The sequence below is a fragment of the Parasteatoda tepidariorum genome, chromosome 10 (assembly GCF_043381705.1).
Source record: "Parasteatoda tepidariorum isolate YZ-2023 chromosome 10, CAS_Ptep_4.0, whole genome shotgun sequence".
NCBI lineage: Eukaryota > Metazoa > Arthropoda > Arachnida > Araneae > Theridiidae > Parasteatoda > Parasteatoda tepidariorum.
The window spans coordinates 62,442,340-62,463,773 of NC_092213.1; the positions used below are offsets into that span (position 1 = coordinate 62,442,340).

At 31.8% G+C, this 21,434-nt stretch overlaps 1 protein-coding gene across 1 annotated transcript; it reads right to left on the minus strand.

Annotated features, from left to right (window-relative positions):
• Nucleotides 1–9,622: 9,622 nt before the first annotated feature.
• LOC107444294 (uncharacterized) lies at nt 9,623–10,339 on the minus strand. The gene has a single exon (XM_016058394.4). The coding sequence runs from the start codon at nt 10,337–10,339 to the stop codon at nt 9,623–9,625; it is 717 nt and encodes a 238-aa protein (XP_015913880.2).
• Between the last annotated feature and the right edge of the window lie 11,095 nt (nt 10,340–21,434).

Genomic DNA, 21,434 nt, shown 5'->3' on the forward strand with positions numbered 1-21,434 from the left:
GTATTCACTGAGTACCCCTAGCTACTACTGACGATGATCAGTGAACGTATTAAATTTTTGTCTTTCGAGCTGGTGTCGAAAATATTTAATGGACAAGTAGATTGCTAGGAGTTCCCTATCATACGTGCTGTATTTTGTTTTCGCTGCACTCAGTTTACGAGAAAAGAAGGCCAATGGTTTGAGACCATCGTAGTTAAGGTGGCTGATCACCTTCGACACAAAAATTTTTAAATTTTGAATTTAGTTGAATTCTTTTAGCTTGTTTAGAAACTTTATGATTAAAAATTAAAATAAATAGCAAAAAATTGCCTTTAAAAATTTATTTTTTTCATTTATAGCTGAAAAAGTGTCTAAAAGTTGAAAATTTTGATGCACATCCAAAACACCATAATTCATAAACAATTTCATATTTTTTAATTCAGTCACTTTTAAATGGTTAAATAACCACTAATGCAGGAAATAGACCTTCCATTAGCTTGTAGTTTAAAATTTTAATAAATTACAGCACAATTTTATATATACACTGTGAAAACGCAACAAATCAACACTTTTTTTTTAATGTTCAGCACTATAAATTAACAAAATATCTATTTACAGCAAAGATCAAGGTCTATTACCCTAAGTTATTTAACAGGAGTATGTAAAAAAATTTCAAAAGAATTGAATGAAAAGTTTATGAGTTATTGTGTTTTGCGACAATCGAAAAATCAGAAAAATTCATTTTGAGAAAAACGCAAAAATATAAATCATTTGAATATTTATGGTGTTTTATTTACCCAAAGTCTGTGTAACTGTAAAGAAATACAAACGCATACTGTTTAACTATTTATATTACCATATTTCATGTTATAGGTCTTTTTTTCACAAATATTATGAACTATTATCATAATATGTAGGAATGACGTAAAAAAAATTTACAACATTAGTCTCATCAAAATGTCAATATCAAAAATAAAAGCGACACATTTTGTCAATTTTTTTGTTATTAAATATTGTTAAATATAAAATACTTAAGATCAAGTATAATTTGACATGAAATTTTTTTTTCATATGTTGCAAATTGTAAATTTAAACATTTATAATATCAATTTCAAAAATGCACAAACATAACAATTGAGTGTTCATGTTCACTAAAATTCTAAAAAATCACTAAAATTCTCCACACTTATAAGTTACACCTTCTTTTTTTTTCAGAGGAGGCAGTCTTATTTTTCCTCTGAACCCTCAAAATCTTTCTCTGTTGCTTTACAGAACCAGTTGATTTGCGCCTTGATAAAGCTATACGAGCTTTATCGAGACTTCTGTACCCTTCTTTGGTATATTTTCCAATGTCTGTAATGTTTAATTCTTTCAGCATTTCTTGGCATCCTGAATATCCTTCGTTAAACTGAATTATAAACACCAATGCAAAGTGTTTTTAAACCAACATATACATCTTTCGGTAAACGCTGCCATATCACTCCATTGAATGACTCGTTGGCATTTTGCGTTTTTCCGTGTAGGCATTTTGATAGTAGTTCTTTTGTACAAAGAGTCATATATACTGTCTTTACAACATTCAAAACAGTTTGGGGAAAGCCAGCACATTTTTGTTTAGGCTCTTTACCTACGCAGAGTTCTCGCTGGTAAAAACACCAACTATCAGCTGCTTTAGGACACTGTCCATGCATTGGATGCTTTATGCTAGACGCACAGTGAAAAAGTGCAGCAATGACATTTTGTTGCATTTTCTGTAAGTTTCCTGCATTGCTACGGATAGCAATGTCATAGTAATTTTGTAACCGGTCAATAAAATTATCAGTTAACTTTCCTTTGCCAGATATTCCTTTGGTCGTAGCTTTCAGTTTTCGTAAACGTGAGCCAACCCTTTTTTGTACATGGCCAATGCACTCTAACTTTTTAACACTGTCTGGCCCATATGTATTTTTAACTTGCAGAAAACCTTTAGAGTCACCATCTCCATAATAGTCCACATATTTTAAGCTACGCAATGTTTTTGAACGATTAAAAATCCTTGACGCTCCAACCGCTTCCATGTTTGAAGCTGAACCTGAATAATTCTGCTGACATTGGTGGTCAGCTTTGAAAGTTTGATGTTCTAAATTGTTTGGCATAGTTTTCCACCTTTTACAACCGACACAATAAGAAGACATTATTTCAACGTCAGTTGAAACAGATATAGCGCTGACACAGCCATTCAAAGATGAGTATCCCCTTTTGTGCCAGGTACCATCCACAGAAATGCCACACTCAAACTCTGGGGTATCCTTCGACAATTCTCTAGCAGCATTAGACATTGAACGTTGTGCAACAGTTGACACAGCGTTTAATAACTTTTCTTGTTGCTTTGAAAATGCACTGCGACTTAGAGGAGGGGGCATATTGAGAGTAACACTCAGCTTTTTTGCAGATAGCAACCCTTTTCCGATTTGTCTCATTCCATACACAAATCTGCTGTTTATTTCAGGAGCAGATCCAATTTTTTTTGAAGAGGAAAACCCTTTCACATAATCGCAAACTTTGCATTTTAATGCAAAATTAGAACATAATCCATACTTAGAATCTTCTGCCAAATGGAGATCTGTAGCAAAGCACTTAGGGCAGCATAACTCAGAAAAAACATCCTGTAGTATATTTAAACAAATAATTCTATTTCCTGTAAGTTGATCATCATTATTCACACAATTAGGCATATTTTTATTTATCTTTTGAAAACTTACAGAATTTTCAAGAACAGAATTTTCTTCATTTATTTTAGAATTTTCTTCATTTATTTTATTAAGTAAAAAGTCACATAATGTGTGCATTTTGTTACCACTAGGAAAAGGTTTTCTATAGGAAACTTAAAAGTGTACATATGTATGAATTTCAGAAGTGTATTTTTAAGTGATAATTTTATAACGGGTGGCCAAGCTCCTTGATTGTCGAGCCATTTTTCAAAATTTGAAATTTTAGCGAGCCGCAATTAAATACGTATTCAAAAGGTATGCAAAAATTATTAATAATTTTCTTTTCTTTTTTTTTTACAGAAATTATATTTATTGAAAACATATAAATAAAAGTACAAAATATGTGTATTGAACTTAAATATTAAACACATTTACTTCTTTTGATAATTCTTTAAAATTTGATGAATAATTGGTGACAGCACTTCTCAGTAATTCTTTTAGATGCTGGTTAATTAATACTGATCGGTGTTTGGATTTAACAAACTTAAAAGTGGAATAAAATTCTTCACATTAGTACATTGCTCTGAATATTGAAATAATTCGACAAGCAGCCTTTTATAATTCAGGATACTTCGATACTTTTATAAATTTCTAGTATTTACTAATCAACGTCGATTTATATTTTAATTGTAGAGTTTCATCGTTTTGCATTTCTATTTATTATAATTCTTCAAATGCTTTTTGGATCATAATTATATTGGAAATGGAAAATTCCCTTTGAAATTTCAAATGGATTCAGAAACATATTAAAATATAATAGCACAAAAATGAAAAGGGAACTTAAGTACATTTATCGAGATCCACAAATAATCCTTCAAAGAGGCGCAAATTGGCCACCCCTGTTCTATAAATTTATTGATTATGAAGCAATTAATCTATGAGTTACCATTAGTCCTTTAAGATCAGTGGAATAATAAAAAATGTAGAAGTTCAAAAAAATAAGTTTTAGATAGAAGAGAGAAAAATTTATTCAATAACATAATATATAACAATAAAATTTTCAGTGCAAATCGCACATATTATTTTGCCATGACACAATGCCAGCTTCATTAAAATATGTAGAGAATCTTGTTCTCACTTCCTTGGCTACAAAAGACCCATTCCGTGCGCTTTTTGTAAGAGGGATAAGGGGCTCGCCGCTGTCTCCCCAACTACCTTTAAAATATTTTCTTTTTTCAAGGTCTTCTTAAGGCATCTTGACCTCAAAAAATTGTGCAAACTACACTCTGCCATGACTATTTTAGTAGCTTGGACAGGACGTGTCAGAATTTTTGTTTGAAAAGCTCTGAATCTTGAGGCCAAGATGCGAAATGCATTCTCGGATACTCTTCTTGCCCGAGATAAACGATAATTAAAAATTCGATTCTCTATTGAAAGAGATTTTCCTGGGGAAGGCATCATCAGCCACAATAACAAATGGTGCGGCTAGATTAGTACCAGGAAGTAATTGTCCTACTGGTATATTTAGTTTCCCCTCCTCAATAATTTTTTTAAGTGTGCACTTTTTATACACGCCACCATCACTAATTCGTGCCTATATCTACATACATGAATTTCAAATTTGCATCAACCAAAGCTAGCAATACAATACTGTTGAAATGTTTATAATTATAGTACAATGATCCTGAATTGGGAGGTGGGACAATGCAAATATGTTTCCCATCCATCGCTCCAATACAATTAGGAAAATTCCATTTCTCGAAAAAGTCCTCTGAAATCTTGAGCCATTCCTCTGGGCAACGCGGAACTTGCATCTCTTCTTTTAAAACTTCAGCTATTGCCGAACATACAGCTGGTATAATACCTGATATTGTATTCTGGGCAACCCTGAGCTGAAAAGCAATGGAGCTTTGTGTCTCCCCTGTTGAAATTAAACAAGATTTGAATTAGATTTTATAGTGTAAAAAAAATATTTTGTTAAACAAGTAAACAATTTTATTTACATAGACAGCCTTAAAAATGGGATGCATAAAATGCTGATTGACCTGAAAGACGACTTTTATTGTTGTGCAAATGAACGGCGTGCATCTTGTCAAAAGTTCGCGTTACTCGTTTTTTGAATCATTTAAGTCGTTAATAACAAAATTACAGGGCCTTCTACATCTGTGTGCCTTATCTTTAATTTTTTCGTGACAATAACACATTCCTGAATTATTCTGTACGCGTCGGGGTGTGTTAGATCGGTTTCTACCTTGATATCGAGTTCTGGATTTAGTACGAGATAATCTATCAATTTTTATTGTGAGTTCTTCTGTATTACTGCTTAATGCTGCCATAATGGGGTCAGGATATTTTGAAACAGCGTGGATCTCAAATTGCTGTGGATTCGAAAAAGCAATTATTTGATCTGCCTGTCTTGCTAAAGCGTCTAATGGTTCGTTAGAAATCGCGAGTGTACCCAGCACAAAATTAGGCAATTGATTGAGAAACAACTTTTTTTAAAAATCGTTCAATAGCACACCGTCTGCTAATTCTCGCATACGTCGGAGCAAAGTTGTCGGTTGTTGATTATCTAACTTCAGTTGTGATTGTTAAATTAAAAACGTAACAGAAATGCATTGTGGTCTAGATTATAGATTTCTTATTTATTTATTTAATAGAAAGGAGAAAAGATGCCGTTACCGGCATAGCAAAATGTAAACAGACTAGCAACTCACTGTTGCCAACAGCAGAATGGCAGATAAAAAGCAATGTTGCCATTACGAAGAAATGTGTTTCGAAAAATAATTGACATTGTTAAAGGCATGTATTTTAGCACTCCTGCTTGCTGTCTTCTACTGAGCAAAATTTTTAGTCTGTAATGCTCGTTCTTCCTTAACAATAACTGTATTTTCATTCCTAGCAATCCTTTTTTCTTCTACTAATAGTTTTGATTTCACCATGGTGGTTGTGAAAAGTGATTCGTTCTTTTCAAGATTCAAAATCAATGACTCATAAGATCTGGGTAGACCCATCAACATTACTAATGCAACTTCATGGTCTGTAAACGAGTAACCACCATTTGACAGCTTTCGATGCAAGTCCATTAGTTTTCATAAGTATGACTGCACAGTATCCTTGTGATTTATCGATGCGTTAAAGAACTCCCACATTAATTGCAAAATTTCGAGCAATCCAAACTTGATATGCAATTCTTTCAATAGATTCCATGCATCTCTAGCTCTTATACAGTCACCGATATCGTCTAAAAAAGTATCCTCTACGATCAGGAACATCAATGTTAACGCTTCGTCATTTTTTCCGTTCAATTTCAGACATATTTGTTTCAATGCCTGGTTCTACTGCATCCCAACATCGCCTTTGAATAAGCATGGCACGTGCTCGTATGGACCACGCATGGTAGTTTCCTCCATTCAGCTTCGGTATTTTGTAGTCGTCAGTCATGATTGAGTAATATTAATAAAAAATATTAATATCCCTCGGAGTATTTTACCTCCTTCAGTTGTCAGTTGAACAAAATATTTTAACTTCTTCAAATATGAGTCACTGGCATTGTTAACTTCGGCATTGCTTACATCGACAAAGGAATATAAATCTTCATCGATCTTAACTCAACAAAACATTTCCTTTAGAACTTCTTGCTGATAACGTGTTGAATTAAAAACATAACAGAAATGTATTGTGGTCTAGATTGTGTATTTATTTATTTAAAGAACGGAGAAAAGATGCCGTTACCGTACCGGCATAGCAAAATATAAACAACAAACTAGCAACTGTTGCCAAAAGCAGAACAGCGCAGGTAAAAAGCAAAATGTAAGCTTTTTTCATTCCGTTAATACTCTTCACATAAAGAGGACCCGCATAGTCGATTCCTATTACTTCGAATGGATGAGCCTGTTTAATGTTGTCTGGAGGAGGAGCTTCGTCTTGGGTAAAGGGCTTAGCTCGAAATTTCTTGCAAAGATTGCAGTTGAAAATAATACTCTTAATTCTTTGCTTTCCTTTAATAATCCAATAGGTTTCTCGAACGTCTGTTAATGTATCAGCAACTCCTGCATATCGTAATCTTTCGTTTCGTGACTTCTGCGAATTACAAGATTCGTAAAGTGACTTCTACTAGGCAGTAGTAGCATCGGAGATACTTCGTTGTGACTAATTTCAGCATATCGAAGTCTGCTCTGCAAGCGAATACAGCTTTGAATCAAAATCGTTGTTACCATCAGTAGCTACTGAAAAGGGCTGTCTTTGTAAAATTATCTTTAATTTTTCAGTAACTTGGGTAGCAAACTCTCCCACAATGTTTGTAGATTTCGTTCTACCACATTTATAGCTGTTTGCTAGTTCGTTTTACCGAAAAATCTTTTTTAACAAAGGTCTGATATGATCTGCTCAGCTTAAGGGCAGATTGTGCTCTAAAAAGGATGTAAATAAACATTCTGCCCGTATTATTCTTAAATCATCCGATTTTTTGAAGAAGGTATTTATTTGTGATCACTCTAATCGATAGCTCAAAATGTATTTTTGGTAAATAACAACACTGGTTTGCACTGGACTGTAGAACACTTTATTTTTAAAGACTCACGGACTACGTCCGCCATTCATGGAGTTCTCAAGGTGTAAAAAATTCTCTCTCAAAGGGGTGGCGCGGCAGTCGCACATGCGCGAACATGCCGCCCGGCATTGCAATGTTTCAGCATTCAATTAATATGTAATTTAACAAAGCACATTTTGCATTATTTAAAAAAATCTTTACAAAGCATTTAGATGATAATTAGTAACACTGATACAAATAAGAAAAAACAAATTAATGATACTTTACACTGCAACCGATTTTCTCATACAACAAATATTAAATTCAAAATAAAATTAAACATGAGAATATTTTTATGATACAGGTAACAAGCATATTTTAGAAATAGACCTCTTAAGGGTCCCGTGATGGGTTTTCACTTCTACAACTCTGATTTTCTTATCAGTGCCATAAAACACTTTAATTATTCTCCCCATTAACCATTTATTAGCTGGTAAATTATCCTCAATAATTAAGACTAGACTACCGATTTTGACATTGTCCTTTTCGAATCTCCACTTGCCACGCTGCTGCAGTTCACCTAGGTAGCTTCGTTGCCACTTTCTCCAAATTAATTGTACTAATTTGGTTATTCTTTGCCACCTGGATAACCTATTTTCCTTTAAATTTGTCAACTCCGGTTCAATTATGGCGTTCACTGTTCTCCCTATCAGGAAATGCGCAGGAGTTAAAGCTTCTAAGTCGGTTTCATCCGCGGATAGTGGAGTTATCGGTCTACTATTCAAAATGCTTTCAATTTGAGTGGCTATAGTATGCAATTCTTCGTAAGTTAAAGAGGCATTACCTACAGCTCTTTTAAAATGGTATTTAAACGACTTAATTGCTGCCTCCCAGAGACCACCAAAGTTGGGGGCTCTAGGCGGGATAAAACTCCACTCTATGCCTTCAGCGGATCGATAGTTAGCCAATTTTTCATTAGGAACTCCTTGTTAGCGCCAACGAAATTCGTCGCGTTGTCTGAAAACAGTTTGGCACATTTGCCTCTACGCACGATGAATCTCTTCAACGTGGCAATTAGAGACTCGGATGTCAAATCAGAAACTATCTCTATATGCACTGCTTTAGATACAAAACATATGAATAATCAAATATACACCTTTAGAGAAATTGCTTTTCTTTGATGTTTACATTTAATGAAAAACGGACCAGTAAGGTCAACACCAGAGCAATTAAATGCGAAATCTGGCACAACTCTTTCTCTAGGTAGATTTCCCATTATTTGCGACGCAGCAATGGGTTTGTTTTTAACACGAACACAATTATGAGTAATTCTTCTACATAGAGAACGGCCACACAAGGGCCAAAATTTTTCTCTTTCACAGTTTAATAAACCATTTGGACCAATATGCAAATATTTAAGATGATATGTCGAAATAATAACAGAAGTTAAAGGACTATTTTTAGGGAGTATTGCAGGATGTTTTCTAAGAAAATTCAATTCAGTGTTACCTAATCGTCCTCCAACTCTTAAAACTCCATTTGAATCTAAAAGAGGATTCAAATTTCTTATCTTACTCGTAGGAGACACCTTCCCGTGCAGTTTGAGACTCCGAATTTCTGATCCAAATTCCTCGTTCTGTATTACTCTCAACAGGAACCGCTCGGAGGCGTTGGTCTCCTCATTCCTCAGAGGTCCTGAAGCTCCTTCAGTAGGATTTCTGCAATTCTTAGAAAATCTAAAAATATAACTTAATACACGCACTATAGTAAAATAATTATTACTCAATATAATTAGTTCATGCACAAAATTGTTGGATGTTAATGTAAAGGCTTTTAAGGGATCTTCAATGTCTAAGCTTGAAGGCTTTTTAAGTTCACTATGGAAGACACTCAGTTCTTGCGACACAGGAAAGTTTTGGTTAGGATACTCATTGTCATAAAGGAAATTAGGGCCTTTCCACCATAAATTTGACTCTAAAAGTTTCACAGGGTCCGATCCTCGAGATATCAAGTCCGCGGGATTCATCTCGGATGGCACATGATGGGACTTTAGTGTCAGTTCTTGTATGAGTGCAATTCTATTTTTCACGAATGTCTTAAGACTCGTTGGCTCCTTTTGAATTCATGCTAGTACAATCATGGAATCAGACCAAAGGTAAACTTTGTTTGCAATTTTAATGCGGAAAGTATCTTTTTCATTAACTTGGACAACAAGACTGCAGCACAAAGTTCCAGTCTGGGGATACTTAGGGGTTTAAGTGGGGCAACTCTAAATTTGCTAGCAACTAATTTCACATTTATGTCACCTGCAGAGTTGAGAGACTTACAATAAACGACCGCTCCATAACAACTCTCCGATGAATCAGCAAATCCATGAAATTCGATTGTTTTAGACTGTTCTATTGTAATGCACCTATCAACTTTAATGTTGTTCACACCTTTTAACGTGGAAATAAATTTCGCTCCACTCCTGAGATTCTGCAGCAGGAAGTGGATCACCCCAGTCAATTTTCAATTTCCACAATTTCTGCATAAATATTTTGGCCTTAGCTATGACAGGGCCGGCTATCCCTAGGGGGTCAAAAAGTTTTGCAACGGTGGACAGAACTGACCGCTTGGTAAAAGTGTTGTTCTCATCCACTGATATTTTGAAGGTATAGCAGTCCTCTGATGGTCGCCAAATGACTCCTAAAGTTTTTGTTTCATCGGCGCTCGAAAAGTCATAATCGTTTTTACTTGGTGAAAGTTCCGGATGGCTAGCAGACCATTTATGTAGACTCATACCGGCTTTATCGAGAATTGAAATCAGTTGCCGCCGTGTTTCCTTCGCTTCATCCAGAGAGGGTGCTGAATACAACACATCATCCATATAGAAGTTGTCACGTAGAAGAGGAGCTGCCAAAGGAAAATTTATCCCCTCGTCAAGAGATAGCTGATTCAAACACCTTGTTGCTAAAAAACTAGCACTCACGGTGCCGTACGTGATAGTTCTCAATTCATAAGCTTTTGTTGGGCCATTCGCATGATCCTTCCAAAGGATTCTTTGAAGACAATGCTGCTTAGGGTTCACCAAAATCATTCTGTACATCATCTTTATATCCGCTTGAAACGCGTATGTGTGCCTTCGAAAGCTAATCATTATGCTAAATAAGTCTTCCTGTATCACCCCACCATTATATTGGATAGCGTTAAATGAGGTAGTATTATGCGTCAAGCTAGAAGCGTTGAATACTACGCGAAGCTTCGTAGTATTCTTCTCAGGACGATACACGAGAGAATTCAGCCGTTTAAGAGCAATATCCCTTGACTCGCCTAAACACGAGGGTTCTTCCTTAAGGGGTATAGTTACTACGTCTCTACCTCCTTTATTACGGAAATGTGTTTGCTCAAAATGTTCCTCGCAAAAGGTCGTTTCTTTACTTTTCGTTAACCCTACGTCTAAATTTTCAACTTCCCAAAAACTCTTTAATGTTTTGTTTAAATTATTGTATTTTTTCAACTACTAAAATGTTTTGTTTAAATCATCCTCTAAAATTAATCCGCAATGCACATTGGTTGTATGCGAATCAATTAAACTACCGCTCGCTACGTATCCGAAAACGGTATTTTGTAGAATTAACTGTGATTCGTGTAAATATATTTGTTCCGAGCGTAATAATTCATAGAATATCTCCGCGCCTAACAACAATACGTCAATTTTATCAGGAATGAAAAAGGTTTCGTCCGCTAATCTAACATTAACAGGAACATTAACTGCTGCATTAAGAAATTTCGACGGCGTAAAATCAATTATTTTTTCAACTACTAAAAAGGTTAATTCCTTTTCAAAACTCTTATCCTTATTTGAAATCGAAGTCCTAACACACCTATTTATATTCATGGATGAATCATTCAAACAAGAAATTTGTTTGTTCATTTTTTCGTAAGGCAAATTAAGATTTTGTAAACAATTGCGATTAATCAAACATGATTGGGAGCCTGAATCTAGCAAGCACCTAACTTCCTGCCATAAGGAATTTTTATTCTTAATAAAACACTTAGTCGTACTCAAAAGAACAGTTTTTGTGTTTAATTTATTTTTTTCATAACTGGTGGCGACTACAGACATATTTCCATCGGCGCCGTCTTGGGAGGAAGTGGAAGGGGGGATGGAATATTCAAAACTCAGCTGTGACTCTTGGTTAACAGGAGCAATAGCGGGTGAGTTATTATTTCTGTTTTCTTTTGGAAAGTGGATCATTTTATTATGGGGTTTACCGCAAAATCAATCCTTAAATTTACACGTTTGAAAGGAACATTTGGCGGATAAGCATTTAAAACATAATTTATTACTCTTGACTACTTCTAATCTTTCATTAATGGACATATTTTTAAATTTGGAACACATATACAAGGCATGCTCATTAGATTTACAAATGACACATTTAGGATATTTTATTTCGGATAAAAACACATTGGAAATATTTTTATTAGAACGGAAGTCTCGATTCCTTTGGGAATGATAATTTATATCTTGTTTTGATTTAACCTTGGAAGAAAGATAAATATCGCACTCTCTTCCTAGCTCTTGTGGTTTGAAAAATGATTCTCCCTGCCTTACTGCAATATGAGTCGTCAATTCCCGGTCAAGTAGACCAAACATCTTATCCGAAATAAGAGCCGCTCAGAAGCCAATACGGTTAAGTCCATTTTTTGATATTTTCTGATTTTTGGAAATTTTGATTAAATAAATAATAATCTTCTTAGTTATTAAAGGATTTACTCGTTGGTTACTTTTTTCTAGGTTAGACAGCCCTTTTTTTAATAGCTTCTGAATATATTGTATAATAATTTCAGAAGCCATTGTGAATAAGTCCACCTCTTATCAATATTTTTTTACATAAACTTTGAAATAAAAATTAAATTCTTCTTCTTCTTTCGATATTTGTTGGTAACACTGAGAAACAAGAAATTCATAGTAACTCAGGGTTTCCAGACGTAGTATTTTTAATACTACGGTAGTATTTTTTCACCAAAAACATCATGTGTTTATTAAAGTATATACCTCCAATTAAACACGACTTTTACGGGACATTAAGGACAACGCGTGGAGATCAAGATTTACATTTAAATAACTCGGAAGAAGATGATGTTTGTTATGATGAATAAACATAAAACTTACGACAATAAATGTTGTTTTATTATTTTTACATAAATTTCTTATCTTTTTCAGCTGCCAAAAGATATAAGTCCTAAAATTTCTAAGATTCTGTCATTATTTCAATTAATACTTACGTTTTTATTTACACATCCTGTACATATCTTGTTTTTTTGCAGAGTTTACACCTCGAAAAAAGACTTTATACGCTTTTCTAATTAAATTAATAAACTAAGAATTTTAAAAACTAATGTATCAAAAAACATTAATTTTCTCAATTTTTGTGTTTTGGACTTAACCGCATTGGCTTCTGAGCGACTCGATTAACTCGCATAATGTTTTAAAATCGCTAACCTTGCGTAATTGGCGATAGTATTCGAATGCTGCACTCAATCGTGAAGTAAACTGAAGATAACTTGAGGCATTTTTTGCATTTTATTAAAATTGTTAATACAGTCTCGAGGTGTTGGTTGAAATTCCTTCAACACGATTTCTTTAAGTTTATCGTAATCTGCTAATTCTTGTTCACTTATATAAATCATTAAATTTTTCGCTTTTTCACCTAACAAATTTAGCAGTATTTCGGATTCTAATTCTTCGGGCACATTTTTCGTTTTAAACGCTTTCTCGAGGGATTGGAAAAACAAATTAAATGCTTCAGGTTTAGAGGGAACGGATATGGTAAGGGTTTTTATACTTTTTATTAAATCTTCGAGACGGTGCGGCGGCTCTAGCTCGCTAGTAGTTTCCGATTTCGAAGAATTGTGCGATTCTTTTTGCGCATTAGATAATTCAATTTCTTTCTCTAACTAAGCGAGTTTAATTTTTTCTAACTGTAGTTTTGTTTGGTTATCTTTCTCTAACTGAGCTAATTTAGTTTTTTCTAACTCATAATTGTTTTTCTTTTCCTCAAGAATATTATCAATCAAACTCTGAACAAAATCACTATCGTTTTTATAAATCTCACTATTTACAATTAGCTTCTTTATATCAATAACTCTTGCCCCTTCTTGAACTTTTAAACTTAACTCGTCTGCGACGACTTTTAATTCGTCTTTTTTTAGTTTATTAAGGGACATTTTTTAAACACACTAAAATAATTCAATGTAAATAGACAAACTGAATAACTCAAAGTAAATTTTGCACAATGAATGAAACAAGGGAAATTGCTCTTACCTCAGAATTTCGGCTTCTTTTTTATTGTCACTCACTAAATATTTCACTCAAAGATAATATAAATTCCATTGTTAAATAACACGAGCATCGTACACACAGTTTCGTTTCGCTATTTACTGTAAATGATTTCCACAAATCACTAATTCGCCTCCGGTGAGACTGGACCACATATTTGTGATCACTCTAATCGATAGCTCAAAATGTATTTTTGGTAAATAACAACACTGGTTTGCACTGGACTGTAGAACACTTTATTTTTAAAGACTCACGGACTACGTCCGCCATTCATGAAGTTCTCAAGGTATAAAAAATTCTCTCTCAAAGGGGTGGCGCGGCAGTCGCACATGCGCGAACAGTATTAATTTTATCGCTCTTCACATTGGCAGAAGTATTCCGTTGATGTTTCACACTTCGAATATGGTTTTTAATATCACCCTTACCAGAGTGAGAAATGATAAAATCAACGACACTCCGAACGAAAGACATGTTTATCTTTTTTTCGTGACTTTAATATGAATGAAAATTCTTTGGAATATGCTTCTTTATAAGATTAACAGTATTTTTTTTCTTTTTTAGATTCATCCATAATGAAATAACCTCGATTAATTCACGAGTAGACTTTTCTATCGCGTGCGATCGCAAACAAAACAACTCTTAGCTCTGCCAGATTCCGAAACATCATTACCTTCATAATCTCAAACCAAAAAGGAGAAAAAAAGCCAACCACTCAAAAAAAGGGTAGGCTGAGCCGAATTTGAGATGAATTTTCAAATAGATTTGGAAGAAGAAGAATGGAAAAAAATTGCCCCGACGAATGTATTGAGAAGAGAAAAAACTAGAATTCGTAACTATACGGAATTACAAACAGGTTGGACAGACATAATTGCCCATAAAACCAGTGAAATAGCCAAACTGCCATGTGCATTTAGTTTCAAACATGCAAAAATTTCAAACAATGAAAATAAGGTTTGATTGAAAATTGAAGGTGTCTGTAACGAATGTGGTTGCTAACTTAAGGGTCATTGCTTGAATGAACCCAAACAAGATCGTGGAATTTCTATTCAAGTTTCAACGTCTGACACTAGAGGAATATTGCACATTCAGAAAAGACACTTAAGAGGTAACAGGCGCTCAGAAGTTGGCGAAAGTCTACTTCATAAAAAGGCATCAACCTGGCGAATGGAGGCTTCAAGAGGTATGCATTTTGGCGAACCTGTACCAAGCTATATTCCTCCGTTGAGCATGCTTCGTAAAGCTCGTGAAGAGGGTGTAAACAGGGATTTAAATATTAATAAGAATTTAGATTGTATTTCATCTTTTCTATATAAAAAATATGAGGGCGAATATGCAGGTTATATTCATAATATAAAGTTAGTTGACTTTTATTGCATTTATTTTTCTCCTTCTCAATTAATTTTATATAAAAATGCAATAAAATAAGGAAAACGTATAGTAATTGATGCAACAGGAGGAATCGCAAATCCCATTGTAAAATTGAATGGTAACTCTAAGCATATATTTTTATATCAAACTGTTCTCGTAGGAGAAGAACAAATATTACCAGTTTTTCAAATCATATCTACAAAACACTACATAAGTATACAGTACTGGCTTCAAGTTTTTGTTAAAAATAGGAAGCAAATTCCAAGAGAATGCGTGTCTGATTTCGCTTTGCTAAATGCAATAACTTTGAGTTTCAACAGCTGCCGTTTAGAAACATATGTGCAGCACTGTTTAAAAATGGTATTTGCTGAAGATTTGCCAAATAAATTATTTTGCTTTGTGCGTGTTGATATTGCAAATGTAATAGAAATACTTAACACGAAAAAAGTTTTTTATCGCAAGTTGAGCAAAATTAAAAATTTTTACGTAAGATCATTAGGAATTCTTTCTATGTGTAACAAAATTAAAGATTTCAAAAAACTGTTAATTGCACTTTTTACAGTTGCACTAAGCGAATGCTGTGGTAAAGATGACAACGGAAAAGATATAGAATGTCGAAGAAAAATTAACCTGTTAATTGATAGAATAAAAACATTTGAAATTAGTTTGGATCATGTTTCCTTCGATAATGATGAAGAAAGTGGAGATGATGGAGTAGGCACAAGAAGTTATACAGGGTGTCTTGGGATATTAATCCAATTTTAGATGCACCTGGATTTCAGCCCCCGCCCCTCTAAAAAGCTGCAGCTATGATGGAGGAGATACTGATATAGGGAGTTAAAGAGGAGTGGTGCACTTAGGGTTGCACACCCCTTTGTTTTGGCTTATGAAAGGGACACCCCTTCGGGTTGGCTTCCGTAGGGGTGACGCGCCAACAATTAAAGTGGTTGAACTGAGGATTCTTACTGGCTGATAAAAATATTCTTAAATGTATTTTCGTCAAAACTGACTGGGTTCATATAAGCATATACTAATATAAGGAAGGCTTTTGTGAAGAGAAGAACACATTTTAAACACAATGATAACTTACAATTTTAAAGATACATTTTACAAATTAGTTTTATTCGAAACTGCATTGCAAATAAAAATTAAAATTGACGAAAATAATATTCAATTTCTTCCTTCGGAAAGAGGAGGCAGGGTGCTAATACATATTTAGAAAAAATTTATTCCACTGTAAAAGAACGAATAAAAAGGATCATAAATCGATATGGTATTGTAGTTCACAGTGGACTGGTTGCAGTGCACGTGTCTGCATTAAAGATGAGCAATTTCATTCAGTGTCTGGAACTCATAATCATGAACCAGAGGAAAAAATGGTTTTCAAAGGAACTCTTTTGAGGAGAATGAAGGAAAGAGCATCGGAAGAAAAAACTCCAGTAAGGAGAATTTATGAGTAAATTTTCATTTTTAATATTTAATTAAAATTTATTTTAATTCTGTTAAATTAAAAATAATAGTTACTGAAAAAAATCTTTATGAAAAATGAGATAAAATAAGAAATAAATCTCAAGATAAGACACAATATAAGTTTAAACTCTACTTTAATATAGTACATAAAACAAATGTTTTAAAATTTATATATTTATTAACTATGTCACGTTTTTTAATTCAGCCAAATACAAAAGTAATTATTTTAATTCATTTCATTTTTATTTATTTAGTTATTATTTTTTTATTATACCAAGTAACAAAATAATGAAACAATAAAAGAACTTATATTCACTGCACATAAAACAGATTTTCCAAAATTCATATATTTATTTTAATTATGTCACTTTATTTTAATAGAATCAAATATAAATTAATATTAATTCAATTTTTATGAGAAAAATTGTAATTTGATCATAAAAATTGTACCCCCTTTTTGATATCCCTTTTTAAAAAAAATGTTATATACTCCTTTTAATGTACATAAAACATATTCTTATATATTTATTAAACTATATCAATTTTTTTTTATTCAGTATTAATAATTTAGTATATAATAAGTATTCAGTAAATAATATTATTCAGTATACTAAAGTCACTTTTTCAATCGTGTTAGATTTAAATCTAATAATAAATATAAAATGTTACATTTGTTAGGGAATTAGTTTTTTCTCCCTATTGAGTTTAATAAAATTGTTTTCATTGCCCTTTTAACTTAAAAAAATGAACTACAGATAAATATTTTCGCTTATACATTGATTTAATCTTAAATTTCAACCTGAACTACGTTTTCCATACTTATGTTTGACATTGCTAATAAACTTTTTCTGTTATTTTCCAGTGAAGATATAATGATAGCCGAAGCAGCTTCTTCAGTGAACTCAACTGTTGGTTTGCCAGAATTTGATTGTATACACAAAGTGCTGTATAAAGCGAGACATTTTGAGCAGCCAGCACTTCCGAAAAGTGTTGATGACATACATACTCTGGACTGAGAAATATAAAAAAACAAAAGATGGCAGAAACTTCTTGCTCGGTGATGATGGGACCGGAGAAGATAGGCTATTGGTAAGAATATTTTTTCTCTTTGAAACCGATAAAAAATTTTTTTTTAAATCGAAGCTTAAACGTTTTGTGTGTTATGCATTCGTCTAAGAACAAACTATGCATGCTATGCATTATACTCATAGTATATGATAACAGAGCAAGTGTGTTTTTTATTACTTATAATTACTGTTTAACAGGTCATAATATAAAAAAAAATCTATGTATGAATGCGAAATTTTTAACTTAGTTTACATGAATGTATTTAATTTAAACTTGAAAAATTACATCATATAAATTTTATCTAATAAATATCTTTTTTAATATATGTATAAAACATACACAATAAGTTGGCCTTAATATGAGGTTTAAAACCTAGAAAGCAACATATATATGTTCAAATATCAACTTTTAAATACCTTTCATACCAGCTTTTTGATAAATTGTACTTATCTCTCTTTTCAGATATTTTGCACAACTGATAATTTAAAAAGGATGTGCTCCTCCAAAAAAATTTGGGGTGATGGCANTATCAGTCAAGGGCTGCTTCTTTCATTACACGCAAAATGTTTGGAAGAAGGTAAATATTAACTAATTATAAAATTTTTTGTAGCATTCTGAATTCTGTTTACAATCAGAAAAAGTTTTCGGTTATTCCTATTTTCATACATGTAGCTTGGACCCAATAATTGTAAAAGCCTAGAGATGTTTCATATCTTCAGAATTATTTCATCAGTATTTCTCAAGAAATTTCAAAAGAAATTGTTTATTAAAAAATTTGAAGTGTCATTTAACATTTCTCTTAATTTAACAAATTAAATTTCTTACTTATAAAAAAAATTTATAGATGATTTATATAGTATTTTTAAAAATAGTTATATTTTCATCTCCTTTATATAAATTATATCTTAAGTAACAATCATCGAATTTTTTAAAAATATTTATTATATTTTCAATGCAGTCATTTCATTTAATGAAATGAAATTTAAATTTTATTACTATAGCTCATAACTTTCACTTGAAAATGTTTTCATTTTTTATATGTAATTATTTTTTGTTTCATGGTGTTCAAACTCTGTACACTGTTGAATTTGAAATACATCCTCTTCTTTATTTTAAACAATTTGCATCTCATAAACATCTAAAAGACTAGCTATTTTTAATACAACTAGTTGTATTAACTTTAAATTTTTTCGAGATATTATGACATTTTTTTTAAATACATTTTTATGTTTACCTCTTAGATGTTTTAATTGTAAAAAAATTTATATGCTAAAATGCACGGTATAATGTTCAATTTTAACTAATTTAAATTAAAAATTATCTTAACATAAAAAGAAATCCTATGCACCTTTTCAAAAACATCTTTCATGCTATGCTTAATGTATATTTTTTGGTACTTCTGCGTTATACAGACATCCAACATTTGAGACTAAGGTTTTCGGATAAACGCTAGCATTGATATGATGTACCATAGCATATTTTAAGAAGTCAATTTTTAAGCTATCAATCCAAATATATATATATATATATATTTTTAAATATTAGCCATTTATAAATTAAAATTTTAATTGGTATTCTTTACGAAATGACCGAAATTTGAAATGTGTAAATGACTCTTATAACTTAAAAATTTAAATCATAGATTAAGATAAATAAATTGTTTTAAAATGTTTGAAGGCAAACTCTTAAATGTAAATATTTCTTCCAGGTACAAAATTTAGGTCTGGTGCCAGCCTACAAAAATGATCCGAGAACATATAAATGGATACGAAGAATTGAGGCTCTGCCGCTAGTACCTGCAGGAAAATTTTTTCAAGTTTTTCAATGGATAGAAATGGAAGCTCCCATCTGTGATCAACGGGACACAATGCATCAGTATGTAGAGAGAGTATGTCGGTTACACGTAAATCTTTCGAATCCAGTGCACTTGGAATTTGAAGAATTTAATACATATATATCTATTTATTTATACATTTAATAAAATAAAAAATTAGTGTGTGTGTGTCTCCAACTGGATTGCTGATGAGCCTTAGGTTCTAAGAATATGACGTTTAACATGAAGTGACTATTAACGATTTTTAGTTAAGAGATATTTAAAATGATATATTAAATCATTTTAAAATCAACAGTTTTAACAATAGAGATAAGGTATGATTGCGCAATATTTTTATCATATTATATAAACTTCAGAGCATGATGACCACATTTTATGTATTTATCTAAATTATTTAAAATCCTTCCTTATCCAAAGGCTTTTTTTTATATAAATTCCGGAAAAATATGTTATTAATTGCCAATAATGTTTAATTTTTTTCCTCGTTCAAATGCAGAATTTGTAGAGAAAATTTTTTGATTTCCACCCCTGCGCTGTTTCAAACTACTTCTATTTTAAACACAAAAAACTTGCTATATTATTGGTTCTTTTGTTTATTTTCAAATTAAGTGAAAAAAATGCTATAATTTATCATTTATAGACATAGCGGTCGCTGTATCTTATTAAAAATATAGCGGTGGTACAGAATATTAGCAAATCGAATAACCAAGTTGAAAATTGAATGGTATTTTTATTTTATTTACTTTTAATAATTGACAATAGATTAAATAATTATTTTTATAACTTATCCACAATAGCCTCCTCACGTGTCTACAGTAGTGTTTAATTATTTTAAACAAAACGATTATTGAAAAAATTTACTTCCAAATTATTAAAATCATAATGTTCGATTTTTTCATTCAAAATGAAGATAAATGTTCAAATTTTGATTAAAAGAATACTACAGGAGTTGCACAAAATAATCGTAAGACTTCGATACTAGCACATTTTTTGTTATTTCTCAGAAAATACTTAGAGAATCAAATAATAAATTTAGATCCTGCGATTTCTTATACATATCAATGAAATTTAAAGCTTTTTGAGGGTTGAGGCACTGAGAATGAATGACAAACGGAAAAAATGCTTTTGAACGCCCTATGACCAAAAAAAATGTAGTAATAAATTTGTAATTTATTATTTTGGTTCTTATATACAATAATTGAACTAAACTTCGTAAACGTAGCTTAAATATTTTTGAAAATATAAACATTTTTATAAACAAAAAAATTTAAAAAAAAACTTTCTTTTTTTGTCTTGCGTTTTTTTTAATAACTTTAAAAAAATTCAATAAAATAAAATAAAAAACGTTTGAATCATCAATTTTAAATTGATTAAAAAATTCTTGACATAAAAATTTAAAAAAAAAATTGTTAAAAACTGCTTCAAATACGTGTAATTAACGTTTTTTTTAATACTGCGCATATACGCAAAAAAATAACTAAATAAAATAAATAAATAATTTTAAAAATTTTCTTAATTTTGTAGTGAATCTTATTTGACAACTACTTAAGTCCGATTTGAATATCTTAAGCAATTTTCTAAGGAGTTTTTTTTTTTCTTTTTAAATGAAACCTCAAAATAATAAAGGATTTTCCACAAATTTCAAATTTGTACTATTAAACAAGATTTATAAATGACACCGGTTTGAGATTATGCATTTTTTTTTAATTTTTATGCGGAGGCATTTTTTTTTAATTTTTTGTTATGTAATATTATTTGTACATTTTTTAAAACATCATAGCTTAAAACTTGCTACTAAAGTAATAAAACAACGATACAAACATAAAAAATATGAAAAATTGTACATTTTTGGTAAAAAATCGGCGAAAAAATGGAATAACGCAAAACACTCTAACACAAAATGAATTTAATATAATTAGTTTTCCTTTTACATGTATCATTTTATGAAATAGGAGAAGGCAATGACCCAAAAACTAAGAAAAATTTAAAAAGTTATAAGCTTTTGAATGTTACAACAAAAAAATTCTTTAAATTTTTGGGGTAGCAATTAAAAAAAAAAAAACCTCTTAAATAACAATCATGCTATATGCACATTTATCAATGGGTCATTGCCTTCACAAAACAGGGTCATTAGTAAGGAAAAAAAGCCGATTTCACGATAAAGGC

What these genes read in the sequence shown, in the direction of transcription:
- LOC107444294 (XM_016058394.4), bottom strand. Translation starts at nt 10,339, where the DNA reads ATGATTAGCTTTCGAAGGCACACATACGCGTTTCAAGCGGATATAAAG.